The sequence below is a fragment of the Salvelinus alpinus genome, chromosome 4 (assembly GCF_045679555.1).
Source record: "Salvelinus alpinus chromosome 4, SLU_Salpinus.1, whole genome shotgun sequence".
Lineage (NCBI taxonomy): Eukaryota > Metazoa > Chordata > Actinopteri > Salmoniformes > Salmonidae > Salvelinus > Salvelinus alpinus.
Genome location: NC_092089.1, coordinates 49,520,434 through 49,543,885, shown reverse-complemented (window position 1 = coordinate 49,543,885; position 23,452 = coordinate 49,520,434). Strand labels below are relative to the sequence as shown.

The 23,452-nt window shown below is 43.4% G+C and overlaps 1 protein-coding gene across 2 annotated transcripts in view; it reads right to left on the bottom strand.

The window, feature by feature from the left end:
- LOC139573860 (mannosyl-oligosaccharide 1,2-alpha-mannosidase IA-like) overlaps window positions 1–23,452 on the bottom strand; it is a 216,271-nt gene that overhangs the window by 93,892 nt on the left and 98,927 nt on the right. For both annotated transcript variants that reach the window (XM_071397788.1, XM_071397789.1), the window contains exon 2: window positions 19,735–19,831. In XM_071397788.1, coding sequence (XP_071253889.1) covers window positions 19,735–19,831 — 97 coding nt within the window. The remainder of the gene's footprint in view (window positions 1–19,734; window positions 19,832–23,452) is intronic.

Genomic DNA, 23,452 nt, shown 5'->3' with positions numbered 1-23,452 from the left:
ACGTCCAACTGAATGCTGATTCAAACCATTTACCAGCATAGAAAATGTCATAAATGGGAATGTACTTCAGAACACTTCAAGGCAATAATACCTGTTGACAACTTACTTGTAGACAATCTGGGCTGGGCGATATGATGATATATATCGTGTGACGATAGAAAAACGCAAATCCCACTCTTTACAGCAATATTTTTCGGCAATTGGACGACGCTTTGCGCTCTTCCACACGTGCCATGTGAAAGGAAATGTGCAACACAAACAAACATGGAGGAGAGTGAACGTGACACAGAGCACGGAGACACGGAGCTCGCGCACTAGCGACTCCTGTGGGAGGCCGGGCGCAGTGCACGCTAACCAGGTCGCCAGGTGCACAGTGTTTCCTCCGACACATTGGTGCGACTGGCTTCCGGGTTGGAGGCGCGCTGTGTTAAGAAGCAGTGCGGCTTGGTTGGGTTGTGTTTCGTAGGGCGCATGGCTTTCGACCTTCGTCTCTCCCGAGCCCGTACGGGAGTTGTAGCGATGAGACAAGATAGTAACTACTAACAATTGAATACTACGAAATTTGGGAGATAAGGCGGTAAAATAAAAAAATAAAAAAAGATTCATGTGAAACAGTACGGAGAGTCTACAGATGAGACCCAAAAAAGTACAGTCGAGTGCTCAAAACAAACCCCCGACTCAGACGTCACAAGAGGCTTTTTCCCGCGGCACACCATATGGCAAAGAATCCCGAAGATGGAAGGAGATAACAGCTGCCGTTACAACTTACATCTGCAAAGACATGGCCCCAATTTACAAGGTCGAGAAACGGGGGTTTCGTGAGTTGGTGCTAACACTCGACCAAAGGTACCAAATACAAATTGATGTGTGACACGTATTAATGCCAAAATAACATGCAAAACAGACAAGCCCCCCAAAATATATATATTTTAGGTCTATATTTATTTTGTTTGCAACTATAGTTGAAGTGTTTTCTATTTACCTTTTTAGATTTTATACATTAATACATTTTGTTAATTGAAAATTTGCACAAAGGTTCTAAATAAAAGGAGAAATAATCAAACATGAGTAAGTACCTTTTATTTGTTGAGTATAATTCAAAATGTAATAAGAAATAGGCCTTTACATGTGGTCATTTTATTAAAACTATTTATTAGTTGAATTTACAGAAAATGTGCTATATCGTGATATGTATAGTTATCGGGATATGAAATGACCTATATTGGGATATGAGATTTGGTCTGACAAGGTCCCTTACACTATATCACCCCTAAACAAAGTACTGACTGCAGTGTGCCTGTATGGCTGTTGTTACAGTTGGTATCGTCATCATCTCAGCACGGGTGGCCACCATGGAAGCAGTACCCAGACCACAACACAACACAGCGAACCAATAACGTGACTCCCTCGCTCTTCATTTCGCCTTTATAATGTTCCTCAGGGGAAAACTAACAACTTGACAAACCCTAATGACATATAAAGTAGACTATCCCTGTACCTGATTGGCCTCTTCTATTTGGTGTTATGGTTTCAGACACCACAGCCAAAAAACAAGACCCAGCCAATGAACTTAATAGGCCTAGTTCCTCAAGTTGTCCACCCTGATAGCCCTCACCTGGGGGGAGGGGGGGGGGAGAGAGAGAGAGAGAGAAGAGAGAGAAAGACAGAGAGAGAGAGAGAGAGAGAGAGAGAGAGAGAGAGAGAGAGAGAGAGAGAGAAAGAGAGAGAGAGAGAAAGAGAGAAAGAGAGAGAGAGAGAGAGAGAGAGAGAGAGAGAGAGAGAGAGAGAGAGAGAGAGAGAGAGAGAGAGAGAGAGACGGCTTTCTCATTTGCATCCTCCGCACCCTAATTAATATTTTGATGCAGGAGGCTTTAATGCGCGCTGATTTTAATTGCCCCCCTTATTCTTGTTTTTCAGTTCCTACTCCTCATGATATTCCAAACTAATTGACTTAAAGCCATCTTAACATCAACATGGCGGTGCGGTGTGTGCTCCTTGAAACTTGCAACCGAATGCAAGACAAAAGGCAGATGCGCACACGAAAACATACTGTATACACACACACACACACGCACAAAAGACAGATGCACACACGCAGGCACACACATCACACACACAGAACCCCCCCCCCCCACACACACACACTCAGATACACAGAGTAACCAAACATGATTAGAAAGGCTATAATCATGTAGCATGCGCGTACAGATGAGTCAGTCTAACTGGCATCATCTAATTAGCCACTGAGGGAGCGTGAGACAAACACAGAGCATCTCAGCCCCCCAGTCCTGTCAGATGCTACAGTATCTCCAACGAGATTACAGACTGCATACTGTGCTATCGAACCCCTCTGTCCATCCATCCACCCCCTACCACTCTCACCACGATCGATTGACACACAGCCACTGTGGGAAGAAGATGATATCCGATGCTATATTAACCACTAACCCACCACATCTGATTGGAGGTGACAACTGTGCCATGATTGGTCAGTTGTTTCAGACCAGGATGGGCCTACGGTGCCAACAATTCGACGACATTGATACCAATAGCAACTAGCTGTAGCAGAAAGAGCCTACACCACAAATTGGAGGCACTCCGAGTCTGCAGCTCGGTAAACTAATTGACAGGTCTTCCTGTTACCAGACGGAGATGCGGAGGGCAGAGTGAAGTTTGCATTGATTCTAGCGCCCGCAGGCTGTGGCTCCAGCAGTAAGCAGGTGAAGCCGAAGTAGAAATCTCCCCCGGTCTCTCCGTCTCTCCTGGAGATTAAACAGAGCAGCCTGGCCTGTCAGCTGTGCGATGCTCAAAAGCACACACACACACATGCGTGGAGACAGACACACACACAGCCACCTGAGTAATGTTTGCCTGGGCCAATTAAAATGGGTTGGAATAAGCTGGCCAACCTGTTGATGGAGAGGACCCGTCAGCTGGAGAAATGAAAGCAGAGTCGTTCAGCATCATTAGTGTAGGCGAGGAGGATACCCAGAGGGAGGAAGAGGGGGGGGGTGTGTGTGTGTGTGTGTGTGTGTGTGTGTGTGTGTGTGTGTGTGTGTGTGTGTGTGTGTGTGTGTGTGTGTGTGTGTGTGTGTTGATCCATCTTACTTTACAAACAAAGTATAGACTGCCTGTGGATTTGGAAATAAAATGAAATAATCATCTAGTGTAATTATAGAGAGCTTTTTTGAATTGGTACTGTATGTTGTGATATGGGATATACTGCGGGAAATCATTTACATCTGTAGAACATTAGGTTATAGAGCATTTTCCGACAAACCAAACATTTTGTAAAGAGAGAAAAGTATTTACACACGGTGTACATACAGTAGCAATGAATTAACAATTCACCAATAATTGGTTCGTTTAAAAACTCAGCAGGTGCACTCACCTGTAATTTCACAACAAATTGCAAAGGTCAAAAAGCGTTCATCTCTTTTATAACATTTGTTGAACTTCAAATCCTTAACTCATCCAACAACCTTTAAAACACCAGCCAAACTCTCCTTTACTCACTCTGAGAACTCAATTCATTTCTTAAACTCCACCATTTCTCTCACTTTCTCTCTGTTTGTAGTTTCAGGGAAGCCATGGGCTCTTGGCACAGTTATCCTGTCCCCCCCTCTCTCTGAAGTGTGGCCCAGACTGTAACAGTGGTTTGAAAGTTCCCCTAACCCCTCCGGCAGGATACACCAACACAAAGCATTAATTTCACACCTTTTGATTTATTTATTCATTCCCCCTTTCCTCTCCACACAGGGGGACAGAGGGGCAAACCACGATGCAGTATCCGCTCTCTAATCATGCTCTGTCTGGGGCACCGAGTCACACCTTTACTGCCCAATTACCAATGGATCCCTCAGATACCTGAGCAGGCGACCAATGAATAACCTGTATGCACAGACACACTAGTGGTGGAGTGTGATGAAGAAGGATTATAATTGGTTGAGGGAGATGTGTGCACTAGGCCTATTAGTCAGGGAGGGCCCTTACTGTTGAAACTGTGTGGTGGTCACCACAGTAACAGAAAACACTTCTGCTGTGTTAATGGGTAGGGAGGGATCCAAAATGCTGTGAATGCTAGCTGTGAATAGGAACTGTGAGCTGCATTGTCAGTGTTGTTTCAAAGGGCAAAAGCCTAGATTGTATATCAGGGGATATAACAGAACATAAACTAAGTAAGGAGACATACATACAAAGTATTCCAGTCAAAACTCCACATAGAAAGTAGGTCTACACCGAGAATAAGGAAAGATACTGTATACAGTATACCATGGTTGTGGATATAAATGGATAATATAGTCGACTAAATAGAGGCAAGAACAGGCTGATTGGTGGATGTATGATGGGGAAAACGCAAACACTTTGTGAGTATTCCATTGCACTCCGCATGGTACAATATTTAAAGCCGACTACTGGGATACGCAGTGGCCTATAGTGAGCCAAGGATGGGATATAAATAGAACCAAAAGTGAAAGGACCGAAAAGCTGTTCCTTAATGCGACCGTGAGCTTAAAGGCTTGAGGGAGTGACGGCTGGTGATTAAAGTGCCAAGCTGATTACTACACCCCACCGACCATGTCACGGACCATGTCACGGACCATGTCACGGACCATGTCACCGACCATGTCACCGACCATGCCATCGACTCAAATAGCCATGAAGACGTCATCATCTGGGTCACTGTGTCTCCGGCGTGACACATATAGCACGTCAGACGACTCGGACAAGACTGATCGGTTTACATAAACTCTGGGTCCGGGGCCAGTAGACGGGATGAGTCGTGGAAGGGAATAACAGACTGAGATATAAAGTTGTAGGCCTGGGTAAGTCAACCCCTGACTTTTGACCCTAACTATTTCTCTCTACGATAGAGTATAGTACAATCTCTTTTAATCCCCCTGCTTCGTCATACATTTTGCTACCAGTTTTTCATTATCTCGGCTGTGTAATCCCTATGGCGAGGGGCTTGTTGATGCGCTCATGTTCAGTACAGTGGGGTTTGATTTGTTTGTTTTAATCCAAGGATGGGGAGAGGGGTAGTCTGTGGGGGTGAGGTTTAATAGAAATGAATTCTTCCCCCAGTCCTATCAACTACTGTATGTCCTCACAGAGGAGCTAGAAGATATATTTGCATAGCTCAGAACAGTGTAGTTGTCACAGTAGGGACTGGCAACACAGCGAGACCATGACGAGCATCGTCAGCATAGGATGAGCTTCCACTGGATCGCTGTCAAGCCTTGAAGTGATGACGCAACATACTCCCTGCGATCTCAATCAGCTAGCGCAATCGGCTAACACTCTTGGCTGATTCACACTTCTACTATGAAGCAATTCATGTTGGGATTTTTTTACTTGGTTCGCTCGCTATTCCTATTTCTACTGGCTCTCGGCTAGCTCACTTTGTACCTCTTTCTGTTAGCTCTAGGCTGGCTCACTGGCTGGCTCTTTCTGCTAGCTCTAGGCTGGCTCTCTGGCTGGCTCTTTCTGCTAGCTCTAGGCTGGCTCTCTGGCTGGCTCTTTCTGCTAGCTCTAGGCTGGCTCTCTGGCTGGCTCTTTCTGCTAGCTCTAGGCTGGCTCACTGACTGGCTCTTTCTGCTAGCTCTAGGCTGGCTCACTGACTGGCTCTTTCTGCTAGCTCTAGGCTGGCTCACTGGCTGGCTCTTTCTGCTAGCTCTAGGCTGGCTCACTGACTGGCTCTTTCTGCTATCTCTAGGCTGGCTCACTGACTGGCTATTTCTGCTAGCTCTAGGCTGGCTCACTGACTGGCTCTTTCTGCTAGCTCTAGGCTGGCTCACTGACTGGCTCTTTCTGCTAGCTCTAGGCTGGCTCACTGACTGGCTCTTTCTGCTAGCTCTAGGCTGGCTCACTGACAGGCTCTTTCTGCTAGCTCTAGGCTGGCTCACTGGCTGGCTCTTTCTGCTAGCTCTACGGTAGCTCATTCTGTAATCGGTACCTATTCCTACCAGCTCTCGGCTAGCTCACTAGGTACTTTTCGGCTAGCTCACTCAGCTAGCTACTTTTTCTAGCACACCCCACTAGCTAGTTTCCTCTGCTCCCTCTGATGTCCATGCAGGTCTGTGGACCCCAGCTGAGTCTCCAGAAAGGAGACTTGTGAAGCTGTACTAGAGGCTGGAGCAGTGCATAGGAACCTGTAGGGGCCTGTAGGCTCCAGGCTGTTGCATTTGCTCCAGTGCCAGCAGCAGCAGAGCAGAGCAGCCAGGTCTGCCATCATCCAGCGCAAGGAGAAACCTGTACTGACAGGCGGTCTTCTCCCACAGCGTACAGTCAGAGACTAGCTGTGGAGCTAATCTCTCCTTAATGTACATACTATCACTGTACCTCTTACATACTGTTATCACCTACAAGTGCAGTAGAGAATGTTTACCTGTTGCACCCCTGCACCTAATATAGGAAGCAGTGAAAATATCACTGTGTAAGACTTGGATAATGTTTCGATAAACATCATAAACATCACAGACCGTCATTGTAAATAAGAATTTGTTCTTAACTGACTTGCCTAGTTAAATAAAGGTTAAAAAATGTTTCTATATATATCCTGATCTACTATATGTGGCATTTTTACAAAACGTGGAACGCAACGTCTGTATCATCTCATACACGGACAAACAGTAAGCTTTCAGAATATGCATGTTTTCTGCCACAGATTTCCCTCCTGGAATGTACGCAAGATCTGCTAATGAGACGAGAGAAGCAGGTGGCAACTCCCATTCAATAGATGGTCCCTTGGCAATAACACATTAAATAGTAAGACGCTGCACTCCAAACTGTGAAATCTGAATTTATGCATTAATTGTTGTATATAAAGTGCATTCGGAAAGTATTCAGACCTCTTGACTTTTTCCACATTTTGTTACGTTACAGCCTTATTCTAATATTGATTCAATTGGGGGGGGGGGTTCTCATCAATCTACACACAATACCCAATAATGACAAAGTGAAAACAGGCATTTAGAAATTTTATTCCTACAGCTTGGCGGCCAGCTCTAGGAAGAGTCTTGGTGGTTCCAAACTTCTTCCATTTAAGAATGATGGAGGCCACTGTGTTCTTGGGGACCTTCAATGCTGTAGACATTTTTTTGGTACCCGACCCCAGATCTGTGCCTCGACACAATCCTGTCTCGGAGCTCTACGGACAATCCTTTCGACTTTATGGCTTGGTTTTTGCTCTGACATGCACTGTCAACTATGGGACCTTATACTGACAGGTGTGACTTATTTATTGACAGGTGTGACCTAATATTTATATATTTCTCATCCTAATATTTATATATTTCTTTAATCTCGTCCTAATATTTTAATTGATATATTTCTTTATTCCATTGTTTTACTTTTAGATTTGTGCATTGTTGTGAATTGTTAGATACTACTGCACTGTTGGAGCTAGGAACACAAGCATTTCGCTACACCCGCAATACCATCTGCTAAATATCTGTATGTGGCCAATAAAATTTGATTTGGGTAAAAAATAAATGTAATCCATTTTAGAATAAAGTAACAAAATAAAATAAAGTAACAAAAATTTGAAAAAGTCAAGGGGTCTGAATACTTTCCAAATGCACCCTATATATTAAAAACTCCACTTTGTCCATGACAGCCAATAGAAGCTCATAACACAACCCTTCTTGCATGTGTCTCTTGGGGAAAATCTTCTCCATATGCTAGAAGCTAAGTCTTCCTATTCCCTGAGACCTAGCAAAGAAAACATTGTGTTGTGTAGAATGTCTACCTCTAAGAAGACAACTACTGAACATTCCCTTAGAAAATACAGTAGGTAGAATAATGAGAGCTATACATATCTACTGCATCTCACAACTGGTTTGTTTAATAACCTCTACAGGATCGGTTTCCCCCGCGGGACTGTTGAGCTAACGTAGCCTAATGTGATTAGCATGAGGTTGTAAGTAACAAGAACATTTCCCAGGACATATCTGATGTGGGCAGAAAGCTTAAATTCTTGTTAATCTAACTGCATTGTCAAATTTACAGTAAATATTACAGTTAAAGAATGCCATGCTATTGTTTGAGAAGAGTGCACAGCTATGAACTTGAAAATGTATTAATAAACCAATTAGGCACATTTGGGCAGTCTTGATACAACAGTTTGAACAGAAATGCAATGGTTCATTGGATCAGTCTAAAACTTTGCACATACACTGCTGCCATCTAGTGGTCAAAATCTAAATTGTGCCTAGATTCCTAAGTCATATATTGGCCTTTCTCTTGCATTTCAAAGATGAAAAATATATATTTTTTCTTTCTATTATCTTTTACCAGATCTAATGTGTTATATTCTCCTACATTAATTTCACATTTCCACAACTTTAAAAGTGTTTCCTTTCAAATGCACCCCTCAAGAATATGCATATCCTTGCTTCAGTTCCTGAGCTACAGGCAATTAGATTTGGGCATGTCATTTTAGGCGTTTTTTTTTTTTTTAAAGGTCCGATCCTTAAGAGGTTTCAATGGTGGGAAAAGCATCACATTTGAATGACACTTTATGTGTGAAAGATCCAGTATGCCCATCCCCCAGCACACACAAGACTATAATTATGATGATTTGTGTCTTGCTGGAGAGAACGATGGAAACCTTATTGGTTCAACATCAGATCTGTGAGATTGAAAGGAGGGTTGGGACTGGGTCTCCAGGGTGAGAGAAGTGACAGGGGGGGAGGGGGGGTTGGGAAAGTGACTTGTCACCTGGGGCTCTGTCGCTATGGAAATATAAAGTAGATGATATCTTCCACACTGTATGTCACCCATAACAGTGCCTGTGGGATGAGGGGGAAGTAAGCGGGGGTGAGGCGGGTGTGAACGGGTGGGGTTGACCCTTCACGCTGCTTGTATGTATTATTTGACAGTCAGAGTAGAGGCGTCATTTGCCTAGCCCTTCATTTAACCCTGACAAAAAGGTCCTCCCACCTTGTTTACCCCTCCCTACTGGCACCTTCACCGAATGCACACTACCCCTGAGACCAGATGCACTCTGGGACATAATTGGAGAGTGGGAAAGAACTGTGTGCTCTCTGTACAGTTGGGAGGGCGGTGGATAGAATGGCAATAACGTTAGGGTGCTTCCCAGTTCAACGCCTTTAATAAAAGAAAATCTCCGGATAACAGAAAAGGGAGGACTGCGAATGATGGGGCTTAAAGGTCGACTTGACCCTCGGAACCATGGTGCCAGTGTGTGTCTCCTGTATGGTTTTATTCACTCTGACAGTATCTATACAGACTGGCACTCTCCAAAGACGCCTTCAGAATCTTAGGCCTCTCTATGTCTCATAGGTTTTTCTCCTACTCACATCATAATAATTCACCCTGGCTAGCAGACATTCTTATCCATCAGAGGGAAGGGACCGGGGGGATTCACGGACCACCAACTGGTCTCTAAAAGGTTTCCACTGATCCCACCTCCGTGGAAGAGGAGGGAAGAGGACTCTTAAATAATAAATACCCTCAACTTCATCACCTGGGGGCATCGATCGGCTTCCATTGAGCTTCCACATGACCTTCGCCGTGCTCCATGCTGCTTTTACCACGATTGAAGTGCTTGTGGGTTTTTTCAATAAACGCCTCTGGTTTAAATGGTACCTGGGTGTGCTGTGCGCAAAAGGTCAAGGGGTATTTGGTATTTATTAGGATCCCCATTAGCCGCTGCAAAAGCATCAGTTACTCTTCCTGGGGTCCACGTAGGGGCCGAGGGGCCCGTGTCGCATTCTGGGAAGGCTGGTGCTTTTTAATTGCACCTCATGGGAGGAGAGAAAATAAGAAAAGAGGAGGAGGGGCGGCAGAGGTGTAGAGACTACCGAGGGGGGATGAAACGAGGGAAATAAAAATATATTTTGAGAAAGGACACAGCGATAAGATAAAGGGCAAGAGGAAATTGCAAAGGGGAGCGAGGAGAGAGTGGGGCGTTCCGTCTCTTTGTGTTGGGGAGAGAGAGAACTGCCAAAAAACACTGCCTGTAGACAATCCAATTACTAGCCATAAGAGATGCATTGTTTAAGGATAGAACAACTACTGGAGGACAACATTGTGCTCCACAGGGAAAAGAGATGCCGCGACTGCTAATGTTATGTTCTTTTCTGCTGTACTACCATGACCGCGATGTTCTCCTCAGCATCTGGCCGCGTTGGGTTTGCTCTGTATGATACAGTGTGTGCTTAAGTTAGTGATCCACATACTCTAAAGCCGCAGTAATGACATCGCTCACAGTGGATGAACATCCCTTTAAGCCCCCTATTAAGGCTTGGGGATGGTTCGCCTCGCATTAGAGAGCATGAAGAGGAAGTGATACTGTCACCATTTGTTTTAATGAGATACAGGAACGACTTGCATCATTTTCTGACCAATCCACAACAATAAAGCTCAGGGTCGGAAGCTGGCAAAATAGGCAGAGGCTTAAAAAGAAGCCTTACCTTTTCAAAAAAAAATTGTCATGGTGCAGAAAACAAAAAGAATCATCAAAACTCATCAAGTGGACACCTATTGGTGTGAAAGACATTGACACGTTACTGTACACAGTAGGTCTATGTGTGACAATCTAGAAAACTGGGACATAATCTTGGTTAGCATTTCCCTCACCGTTTTTTTGTCTCAGTAAGCAGAGACACAAAGGAAGGATTTACTCGTGGGTTTCTGTGGCAGTGTTGGCCTTGAAGCAACGGTCTGTTTATGAGCAGTGTACAGAGAGCTTTCAGCCAGCCGTTCCTGGAGCTTGCCGCCTAATCCTATTCCTTACAGCAGCCGGAGATCTCGAAGGGTGTTTGAAAGTCAGCCAATGTTTTCTTTCTTCCATTTATTCTGATGGGGGGGGGGGGGGAGGGGAGAGGTGAAAAAAGGCCAAGGTTTCCAAGGACACATAACGGGCAGACGGGGTTGACATGAAAAATATCCTCTCCTCTTTAGCTGCTGCTTCCCAGCCAAGTACAAAGGCAAGGAAACAGCTCTGGAGTCGAAGAGCCCAAGCCTTGATTGTTAGTCACAATGAGGTGGTACTGAATGGATACTTTTCTTTTGTATTTGGAGGGTTTGTTTGTTTGACCTAGAGGTTGAACAAAATGAACAATCAACTTGTCCACTGAAATTTGGTTTGAGTGATTTGGACACGGAATGATACGGTATTAGGAGTCTGGGGGAGCGAGGGAGAACAGCAACGACAACAACAAGAGTAGGCTATACTTCCGTCTTTAAAAATTCCAGGGAATCACTGCCTGGGTGAATTCAAGTGAATGCTAAAGGCTGTACTCCATAAACGTTAAAGAGTAAACTCATACACCTTAACGTGATACTAGGTACATGGAGCTAAAAGTATACTATTAAAAATAATAGTCTCTGGGTTCGCGCCCAGGCTCTGTCGCAGCCGGCCGTGACCGGGAGGTCCGTGGGGCGACGCACAATTGGCCTAGCGTCGTCCGGGTTAGGGAGGGTTTGGCCGGTAGGGATATCCTTGTTTCATCGCGCTCCAGCGACTCCTGTGGTGGGCCGGGCGCAGTGCGCGCTAACCAAGGGGGCCAGGTGCACGGTGTTTCCTCCGACACATTGGTGCGGCTTGCTTCCGGGTTGGAGGCGCGCTGTGTTAAAGAAGCAGTGCGGCTTGGTTGGGTTGTGCTTCGGAGGATGCATGGCTTTCAACCTTCGTCTCTCCCGAGCCCGTACGGGAGTTGTAGCGATGAGACAAGATAGTAATTACTAGCGATTGGATACCACGAAAATTGGGGAGAAAAGGGGGTAAAATTTATAAATAAATAAATAAGAAAAACTCCAGCACACCGGTAATCTTGATGATTCCCCAAAAACATATGGATCTGTTTGTCTTCTTTTTAACTGTATTCAATAAACTAAAAGGAAAATAATAATACTGCCTGACCCAGGGTTTCCCAAACTCAGGGTCCCCTTTGCTAGTGTTTGTTTGCACTGCTCTTTGCTATTTCTTCCGGTGCTCATCTGTGGGGATTGAGAGTTGATCCAGTACATCACTTTCACCACCTGTTCGTCCTTTTACATCCTACTCCAGCTCAAGTTCTAGCTCTGCTCAAAGACAGGGAACACCTGCCGCTTGATGCTTGCTTCGAATCAGCCTCACAGATAATATGCACGCTTGAAGAAGAATGTCACAAGATTATTTTTAGTTTAAACACTCATAAAACTAGGGCACCAGCGAGAGCTCCCGAGCCAAACTCTCAAAATTATTCAACGTGCTTAAGTGTTTTCACTGGCAATTTTCTAAATATTAACAAGTGTCCCTGCATGACTTTATGTTACCCTCCCTGCTCAGAAAGTTTCTCTCCATATCTATACATATACAAGTATTTTCCTAGCCGCAAGCCTTGGATGTTATGAAGCCTTCTCATCATCCTCTACTCCAGGCGATCTGCTTCTTCTCTCAGAAGGCAGTGACAGTTGGTGCACATGTCCTTGCCCTTGCCGACTCTCCTGTCCATCAGCTATTCCCCTGTAATGATGTGTGTTGGCTGAGGCACAACTCTCAAGCTCCAATTCAGACTACAGAAATATTCTGTCTGCCAGCCAGGGAAGCCTTAACTACCTGTCCAGCTAAATGAGCACTTCAAGCTGACCTAAGATAATCACTGCACAGTGTGTGCCCGCGTGCGCGCGCGTGTGTGTGTGAGAGAGAGAGAGAGAAAGAGAGAGAGAGCGAGAGAGAGAAAGAAAGAAAGAGAGGGTGAGAAAGGGAATTGAAATTGAGAGAGAAAGATACATATTTCCCTCAGATTACACAGATCCACAAAGAATTCGAAAACAAACCCAATTTTGATAAACTCCCATATCTACTGGGTGAAATACCACAGTGTGCCATCACAGCAGCAATATTTGTGACCTGTTGCCACAAGAAAAGGGCAACCAGTGAAGAAGTGTAAATAAAACCCATATTTATGTTTATTTATTTTCCCTTTTGTACTTTAACCATTCGCACATCGTTACAAGACTGTATATATACATAATATGACACTTGAAATGTATTTATTGTTTTGGAACTTCTGTGAGTGTAATGTTTACTGTTCATTTTTATTGTTTATTTCACTTTTGTTTATTATCTAATTCACTTGCTTTGGCAATGTTAACATATGTTTCCCATGCCAATAAAGCCCCTTGAATTTAATTTAATTGAAATAGAGAGAGAGAGAGAGAGAGAGAGAGAGAGAGAGAGAGAGAGAGAGAGAGAGAGAGAGAGAGAGAGAGAGAGAAAAAATACATAAAATCAAACTTTATTTGTCACGGCCTTGACGGCCTTCGACTAGTAACCAAAAGGTTGCAAGATCGAATCCCTGAGCTGACAAGGTAAACATCTGTCGTTCTGCCCCTGAACAAGGCAGTTAACCCACTGTTTCAAGGCCGTCATTGAAAATAAGAATTTGTTCTTAACTGACTTGCCTAGTTTAAATAAAGGTAAAATAAAAAAATTGTACTAAGCTTCAACTTCCTGACTGATGTCTTGAGATGTTGCTTCAATATATCCACATCATTTTCCTGCCTCATGATGCCATCTTTTGTGAAGTGCACCAGTCCCTCCTGTAGCAAAGCACCCCCACAACATGATGCTGCCACTCCCGTGCTTCACAGTTGGGATGGTGTTCCCCCATTTTCCTCCAAACATAACGATGATCATCATGGCCAAAAATGTCTATTTTTGTTTCATCAGACCAGAGGACATTTCTCCAAAAAGAATGATCTTTGTCCCCATGTGCAGTTGCAATCCGTAGTCTGGCTTTTTTTATGGCGGTTTTGGAACAGTGGCTTCTTCCTTGCTGAGCAGCCTTTCAGGTTATGTCGATATAGTGCTCATTTTATTGTGGATATAGATACTTTTGTACCTGTTTCCTCTAGCATCTTCACAAGGTCCTTTGCTGTTGTTCTGGGATTGATTTGCACTTGTCGCACCAAAGTACGTTCATCTCTAGGAGACAGAAAGCGTCTCCTTCCTGAGCGGTATGACGGCTGCGTGGCCCCATGGTGTTTATACTTGTGTACTATTGTTTGTACAGATGAGCCTGGTACCTTCAGGCGTTTGGAAATTGCTCCCAAGGATGAATCAGACTTGTGGAGGTCTACAATTTTTTTCAGAAGTCTTGGCTGATTTCTTTAGATTTTCCCATGATGTCAAGCAAAGAGGCACTGAGTTTGAAGGTAGGCCTTGAAATACATCCACAGGTACACCTCCAATTGACTCAAATTATGTCAATTAGCCTATCAGAAGCTTCTAAAGCCATGACATCAATTTCTGGAACTTTCCAAGCTGTTTAAAGGCACAGTCAACTTAGTGTATGTAAACTTCTGACCCACTGGAATTGTGATACAGTGAATTATACTTGAAATAATCTGTCTGTAAACAATTGTTGGAAAATTACTTGTGTCATGCACAAAGTAGATGTCCTGGCCGACTTGCCAAAACTATAGTTTGTTAACAAGAAATTTGTGGAGTGGTTGAAAAATGAGTTTTAATGACTCCAAACTAAGTGTATGTAAACTTCCAACTTCAACTGTTTTATTAGAATGTAACTTCTCCTAAGAAACGTCAAACTACATAGGTGGGTGATTGTGGCTGCGATGAATACATCACACACACACACACACACACACACACACACACACACACACACACACACACACACACACACACACACACACACACACACACACACACACACACACACACACACACACACACACACACACACACACACACACACACACACAGGTTTGTTTTACTATCCTTGTGAGGACCAAACAATTGATTCCCATTGACAAGCCTATTTTCCCAATCCCCTAACTCTTAATAACCTTTTACTGTAGTGGGCTAAATCAGGGTCACACAGAGTGTTTCTTGGTAGTCCAACAAATTTACTTTGAAACAAAAGTATACACCTCACACACATGGTTATGGGCTCAAAAAAAGAAGGCACCTGTACCATGTTAGATGTACTGTAGAGTTGAAATGTATTCAATTTTAAGTTTACATTTAAGTGCATATTACACTTTATATACATCACAGAGAACTGAAATATAACAAAACCGTTTGACATAGAAACAACAGATTTCGGCATAAAAAAAAAAAGTTGATTAATTATGAAATTATGAAAAACATTCCACCAATTAGGCCACTAGAGGGCACTTTGGTCATTCAACTGCAGGAAAGGGCTACCCTAAACCTAATTGTAACCCTAACCCTAACCCCTAAGCCTAAAATAGCCTTTTTCCTTGTGGGGACCAGTGAAATGCCCACATTTGTCTGAATTTTCCTTGTTTTACTATCCTTGTGAGGACTTCTGGTCCCCAAGGACAGTAAAACCAAAAACACATACACAAGCTAATCTGCCAGTGTGACGCATTATGTCTCTCCATTACCAGTCAAAGGCATTACACGGAGAACAACATTTCTCATACCACATTAAAGATTAAACCGACCTTCCATACTATCATAGGGATTTCAATTCCATAACAGATCCAGTTTCAATGAGTCATGATTGAGTATGTCAACATCATTCCTCGATTGTACTTGGCATATCAACAGCACTCGTTTAATTTCTCTAAGCATCCGGCCATGACACATTTAGAAGACTTGTTGTCCAATTTGCCTTGTCTGTGTAAATAGAAAGCTGAGTAAATAGATGTCTGTCAAATATAACAAAACTAACAAAGAAGCATCTGAGGCTCAGAGACCAAATTAAACGTGATAGCCAATAAAGACATATTCATAAATGGCAGAAAAGACCATCAAATGTATCATACGGAATAAGGTTTTGACGTGTCTGTCCTATATCTAGGACATATAAGAAAGCTCATGAAATATTATTATTACATTTTCTACACATATTTAAACCCTAATAATTGTTGCCACAAAACTACCTTCATACTTCCATTAATGTGTATGGGTTACCTTCAGACGAGTCCCGTGACACTTGTAAAACAGATAACACCACTGTGTTCGTGAGAGTCTCATCTTTCCATAGAGTGGTCATGTTAGTTTGTAGGCCAAACTGTTCGGCCACTACAGACGTTTCCGTGAGAAGACCGACTTTCAGAATATCTTCTGGTCTGACAAATAGAGCTGCAGCTCTTCCACTTTCCACCGCAGATGCGAAAGGGCAACATAGGCGGATGCAGTGGATTGAGTTGCAGCCGATGCAACAAAAAAAAACAGATTCAATATACATGCAAAAGACTGTGGACATCTCTTCAAATGAGTGGATTTGTCTATTACCAGCCACGCCCATTGCTGACAGGAGTATAAAATATTTTGTCGGGAGCTGCATGAAATGGGTTTCCATGGCCGAGCAGCCGCACACAAGCCTAAGATCACCATGCACAATGCCAAGCGTCGGCTCTAGTGGTGTAAAGCTTGCCGCCATTGGACTTTGGAGCAGTGGAAACGTGTTCTCTGGAGTGATGAATCATGCTTCACCATCTGGCAGCCCGACAGACTAATCTGAGTTTGGCGGATGCCAGGAGAACACCAGCTGCCCCAATGCATAGCGCCAACTGTATAGTTTGGTGGAGGAGGAATAATGGTTTGGGGCTGTTTTTCATGGTCGGGCTAGGCCCCTTAGTTCCAGTGAAGGGAAATCTTAAAGCTACCGCATACACTGACATTCTAGATAATTCTGTGCTTCCAACTTTGTGGCAACAGTTTGGGGAAGGCCCTTTCCAGTTTCAGCATGACAATGCCCCCGTGCACAAAGGTAGATCCATACAGAAATGGTTTGTCGAGATCAGCGTGGAAGAACTTGACTGGCCTGCACAGAGCCCTGACATCAACCCCATCGAACACCTTTGGGATGAATTGGAACGCTGACTGCCAGCCAGGTCTAATCGCCCATCACCAGTGCCCTACATCACTAATTCTCTTGTGGCTGAATGGAAGCAAGTCCCCACAGCAATGTTCCAACATCTAGTGGCAAGCCTTCCCAGAAGAGTCAATAGACTCTCAAAGATTAATCAGCAGGTCTAAGTAAACAGTGATTTAAGCTCGTACAACTACGACAACTGCTTCAGCATTCAACAATGTGATATATAACATTCATGGTTCAACTTGACTTTTTTCTTTTTACATTAGAGCAACCTATGATACAACTAGGAGTTAGAGATTATGCTGCCACTTATCCTTCCCTATATTTCAAAATGAGCATTAGAACAACATAAAATTGTGTATAATAAGTGTAGAATAATCATAAAATCACTTGTTCTTGCCTGGTTCCTGTCATCGGCCACTTTGTGTAAAGTGTTACCTACTTATCATTCTGAAAGTTACAGCAAATATGTGTGGGTCTTGAAAAAAAAAACGTTAACAAGGAATTATAATGATGAAATGCTTTTAAAAAGTTGTAAATGAGGTGTAGTTGGTCAGAACAAATCAATGTACTGTAAACTCCCACGTGAAGTGCACTCCCACACATAAACACAAGAGCCTTCAGCACTCACTCTAGAGTTCTGCTGTGCCATTACTCGCCCACAACTTTGTGAAAAACGGGAGAATGAACTTGCGCTTAATATTTCCGAGTAAACTCCTCAGTATTCTCTCTCTGTAGTTGTCCAGCGGTACCACGACCTTTTCATGGGCAAAGAGGGAAAAGCGTGATGTCTTAAACCGTGACTCATAAAGAGAGAAGGAAAACCGAGAAGAAAATTAGGAGGATGCAGAGAAAGAGGATGGAGAGAGAAGAGAGGCAGGCAGCAGATGTGTCCTACCTCTCGTTCAGGGGCTTTGACTGAGTCTGGAGTGAGAGAGAGCAGGAGGGACGTTCCAGTGACTTTCAGCAGGTTTAGAACATGCGTGTGACAAGTAGGCTAACCGACGATCCAATCTCACCCCATCTCTGTTTAGTCATGGGATTAAATTAAAGAACACAGCATCCAATTTCACACCTGGCTTCCTCCAACGTAGCACTCCTGCAGCACAGTGTGACAGTCACCCACAGGACAACCTCGCGCCTCTCTTCCCTTCCCACATGTTTGTCAGTATTAGTAAACGGGGCGTGGGGAGAGAAAACCATGTCAGATTTCCAACGGAATGGAAGTTCATTTGCTTAGTGGGATTAGCGATATTGGGTTGAAGTAGTGAGCCGATCTCTTTCCCCAGAGACTTGAAAGAATAGAGACAATTTTGAGAGACAAATTGACTGATTACTGATTTCGATAAGCTATCTACTCTGCGTATATCTGGCTGATCCGTATAGGGGATATTTATTTCACAGAGGATAATTACGTTACTCAGATATAGGAAGCAATTAAATGATAAACACCAGTAGGAATTTGGTGACCTCTAACCTCTAATAGCTGCTGTCTGTGTTATTTCTACATTTCACTGCATAATGGCACCTTAAGTGGTACTGTGTAATTAGGTAGAGCAAAAATGTCAATACTATTTAGAAGGTGTAAGATCTTCCCATGTGTTAGGTCTACAAAGCTGCTTTAAAATAGAATGTACAGATATTTCTTTCACGGATCTTTCAGGCAGCTACCGTAAAAGTTCTTTACAAGAATGATCATAATGATAACCCATACACAGATGGTTACTTACAGGTGTAAAATCTTAATTTGAGTCAATTTGCTACTGGAGGAAAATAATCCTGCAGCAAAAGGAAATGTGAATTTTTTATGTGGATTGTGATGAATTGACATTTTAGCAGGGGTTGATACATTTTTCGTAAGGGAAAATCACGTTTGAACTTTCAAAATGGAAATGACTAACGTTTTAAATGTCCTGCAGGCTGATCAAATTAAAATCCTACACCTGTAGGGCTATGAAATACAACCAGATATCATGCAAAGGGTTGGATCTTAATTCCAACACATGGGGAAGAGAGAAGGCCGAGTTATCACCCTACTTGCATAATGCATGACATTTACATGAATACTACAGTACAATCACATTTACATGAATACTACAGTACAATCACATTTACATGCATTTTCTATTTGGAAGACACATTATCGTATTACTACTACATGATGAGAGAGAAAGAAGAGATGCCATCAAACCTCGGAGAGAAAGGTTAGCATTGTCTCACATAATGGCCTCAATACTCCACAATCGAAGTAGACAGGACGTGGATGAACTCGGGCGTGTCAGACAGACAAAGGCCCACCAAACTAATCCTCATTAAAAGCTGATCACACTTCTATTAAGAGCTTTATCACAGGATATCCTGTCGCTCAGACGTGTTTGTGTGTATCCGTGTCATTAGGGACCTGAGGAACCTTCTGGTACCATGTCCGATTAATGGCCACACAATGACAAGGTGGTATAAAGGCTGCTGGGACAGATCTCAGTCTGATGGACCCGGAAAGAACCATTCTGACAGGTGGGTTCATACACACCGACAAGTGGGAAATGCACATAACATGCACTGCTAGTCAGGAAGCATATTGCAGGCCTTTTCCACCTACAGTGGACCATATGCAACACAACAAAGATGATTAAATAATGGTAGCCAGGGGATCCGCATCCAGCATGTCTCTAAAATGTTCACGAGCGAAAGATACCTTCCACAATGAGAGCATCCTCTTCTATGAGCGATTAGCATGAATGAAAACTCTTTGACCTAGAGGTCGACTAAGACCCACAGACAATTGTGTGTCCATGACTGCAGACCATTTGACTGTTTTTGATAAAGACTGTAAGACCTTCACGGGCAGCTCCCCAGTAACCTGTGATTGGGGCTTTTTAGCCTGGGGCCACAAAACACCACTCACCAAACATGTTCCCAATGTGGCCATTCCTGGTCAGGGGCCGTAGCTCGTTCTTGCCCCAGGCAAAGCTCTTGTAGTTGTCCCAGGCAAACTTCATCATCTGAAACACAAAAACAGGTGACAGTGTTAAGAACACAGGTCAGTCACTAAACTGATGGCAAACCACCTGATTTACAACAACAGCCTTAATTAAACTGGAATGGTGGCCTGCAGCAATGTCAATTATGGATTATTGATTTGCTGTGGATTTAACACAGGCATGCAATTATCACACATAAACCACACAGCTAAACAATGCCATTGACAATACACCCAAGTACCCCGGTTAAATCAAATTAAAAACAAGGTGCAACGCCATTCTCATTCCAAAAACCTTCCAAGATCTCCTCAATTGAAATAAAAAATGGGACTCCCAATCACAGCCCGGATGTGATTCAGCCTGGATTCAAACCAGGGACTGTAGTGACGCCTCTTGCACTGAGATGCAGTGCCTTAGACCACTGCGCCACTCCGGAGCCCAATTTAATCATTATGGCTGGAAGAGCCCATGCTTGATCGATCATATCGCTGCCTCGAGCGACACGTTTATAATTAGCTCGGTAGAATCTGAAGGGGAAGTTAGTTGACGTTCATCAAACGAATGCATAAATTCACGACTAGGCAGACACTGACAGCAGCCGAGGGAGTGTTCCAGGCAACGTTCTTGTTTGTTCTCGCTTCTCTAGGAGGCGATGAACTTAAGAGAATTTATTTGTTAATACGTACATTTTGTTTTGATGTCGAGTAAAGGCTATGCAAGTCTGTGCTCTGTGTGGCTGAGCTTGTAACTTTCCTGGACTTTCTGGCAACTGTGATGCAGACCTCCGGTACAATCACCTGGATGTCTGTCATAGCTTTTTTTCTGCAGTCAAATATAGTGTGCTATCAACGAGGATAAGAATATTAATAGCATATGATCTTCTGAATATGAATCAATCATAAAAACACAAAAGGAACACTTAAGCCCACTGATATACATGTAAATATTGAAACAAAATCAGAATTCCTACTTCCTGTAAATCTCCCACCGAGGTAATTAGCTAACCACCACACCACCCCAGCATGTCAGAATTTGATGTGGTTGACTGACACACCAGGAATAGTTTTTTTCAGAGGCGCAGTAGTAATATGATGTGATTTATATCATTAATACTGCATGAGCCTGTGGTGGTCTCCAGAGGTTAATTGAGAGCAGGCAGCATCCATCTTAGCCCAAGACACACATGCAACTTAATATACTGAACAAAAATATAAACGCAACATGTAAAACGTTAGTGCCATGTTTCATGAGTTGAAATAAAAGATCTCAGAAATGTTTCATGTGCACAAAAAGCTTATTTCTCTCAAATTGTGTACACATTAGTCTATGAGAGAGTGTTCTCACATATAACAGCCAAAGCCTCTGTAACAGAGAGGGAAGACATATTCTTCAGATCTGAAAGCTCTAGCAACTGATGAAAAAAGGGGTCAAGGTTCAAGAAAGGTTGAGAGCCGAGCTGGTGCTACCTGGGCTGGTGAGTTATGGCAGCTCAGCTCGGCTTACATCAGTGAAGGTCGGGTTTTTCAGTGAAGGTCGGGGTTTTCAGTGAAGGTCGGGGTTTTCAGTGAAGGTCGGGGTTTTCAGTGAAGGTCGGGGTTTTCAGTGACCACGGGAGCAGAGTGAACGGTAGAAACAGGCAGAAACAACAACATCCTGCCTTGTGGCCTAATGCAGGTTGACACAACACTTTCACAAACACACACGCTTGCTCACCCATCCACACACACACAGGGAGGCAACAGTTACCACAGGTGCACACTCACTGTCATTGTTGAGCCTTTGCAGAATAGTCGTCCCAGCCAATTTGAGCGGGCATCGTTTCAAAAGAAGCTTTCTCGCCTAGAGATATGCCAATATTAACACCAATAATTTATGCAGGACCGCATCCAGTGAAAGTAAAGAACTAGCTTGAGACATGATTTGGGGATTAGCATCAAGGATATTGATGGTGCAAATTTGTTTGTATGGCAATAACTCCAGCCAGGGCCAGAAAGACGAGCATAGTTTACAATATCAGACAAAATCATTTTCCTCAGAGCAAAGGATTCAGGTTTCAGATGAAATACACTTTTTAAAATAAAACGCTAGTCTTGCTCCACTCCCCAGGGATAGAAAGTATAATGGAAAAAATGACTTTGACATAAATGCTGGGGTTTTGTAAACATTTGAACTCCGTGTTCACTTTATCTGGACTGGGGAAGCTCTGAAGTTAAAGCACAAAATAACTGAGTGTGTAGAGATTGCAGAATGGAATCTGTACAGAATGAGAAAACGAAAGCAGGAAATATCCCGGGAATAATGCAAACTTGCCAGAAGCTGTGTTTTCTGATATAATATCAATTTTAATATTCAGGTCCAGTGGCATAGAAATGGTCAAATACATAGAATAATAGATAACATGCTCACTCAGATAATTTCTCAAAAGTAGTTTGGTGCTGAATCCTCGTAGTAAATATATTTCTATGTAACGCAGCAAGATTAGAGAGCTTTCTGCTTGTTTACTCGAACGTACAGCCATCACTCAAAGCCTCTTCCCTAACTCCTACACCCCACTGTTTCCCCAGTGGCTCTAGCAGCCAGCTGGATGTGATGCTCCACACAAACTGTAGATACAACATGCATAGAGATAATTATTGATGTCTCTACACGAGTGGGGAGGAGGAGGACACAGGCCTGTATAATTATATCCCCTGACAATGTTGTGATCAGTAGGGCGCCGTGAGATGACCAGGGTCAGAGACCGCCAGGATCACAGGCCTAACATGCCACGATCATCATCAGCAGCACACACATACACACACCTAATCGCACACACAATCAGAGACCACACCAATCGATAGCACCCACTATAGCCCTAGCACGCTTCCACCCATACAACCTTTCTAGGAGAGCAAATGGATGGGGGCAAACTGTTGCCAGGGGTAAATACGCTAGACATACATCGCCAGTCGCAACTGCTCTTTGGCTCATTAATTGGCTGGTTCTTGGGGAAAGCAGTTCAATAGCAGCCAGTGATTAAAATTAATCACACATTTATCAGAATGTAATTTGCCAATTCCATTCCCTGAGGTCGGAAGTCAATTCTTTCCAACCTGACTCTCGAGGATTTTCGCACGACAACACTCGACATGAAAAACAAGATGGCTTAGAGCGCTTCAGTGAATATGCTTACACCAAACAGCTTTATCAAAATCTCCTGGGAAAGATGCAATATCACCGGTTTTCCGCGTAGCAAATACAACAACATGATGAGCAAAATCATTACAGAGCAAAATCATTACAGAGACATTTGTTTTCCTTCCATTAATGAGAAAACTCACTGCCTGATCATTTGACGAAAGGCGCTGAAAGACTTTAGGTTTTCTAATCAAAACCAGCTGTAAATAAGCAGCAGCTGTAGATAAGCAGCAAATACCACAAAAACACCATGGACATGCCAAGCCTGGTAGGGGTCCATTTTAGGATACCCTCAGCCTCAAGGAGTGTTGACAATTGACACAAAAAGGGGTGAGGCTTGAGGCTGAGGGTGGCCTAAAATGGATACCGTACTCGAGGTCACAACTATCCTCTCCTCTGTAAAGGGTTAAAAGAGCAGAATATTGACCAGCAGGAAATACAATGAGCCCCTAGTGTGTAAACCAC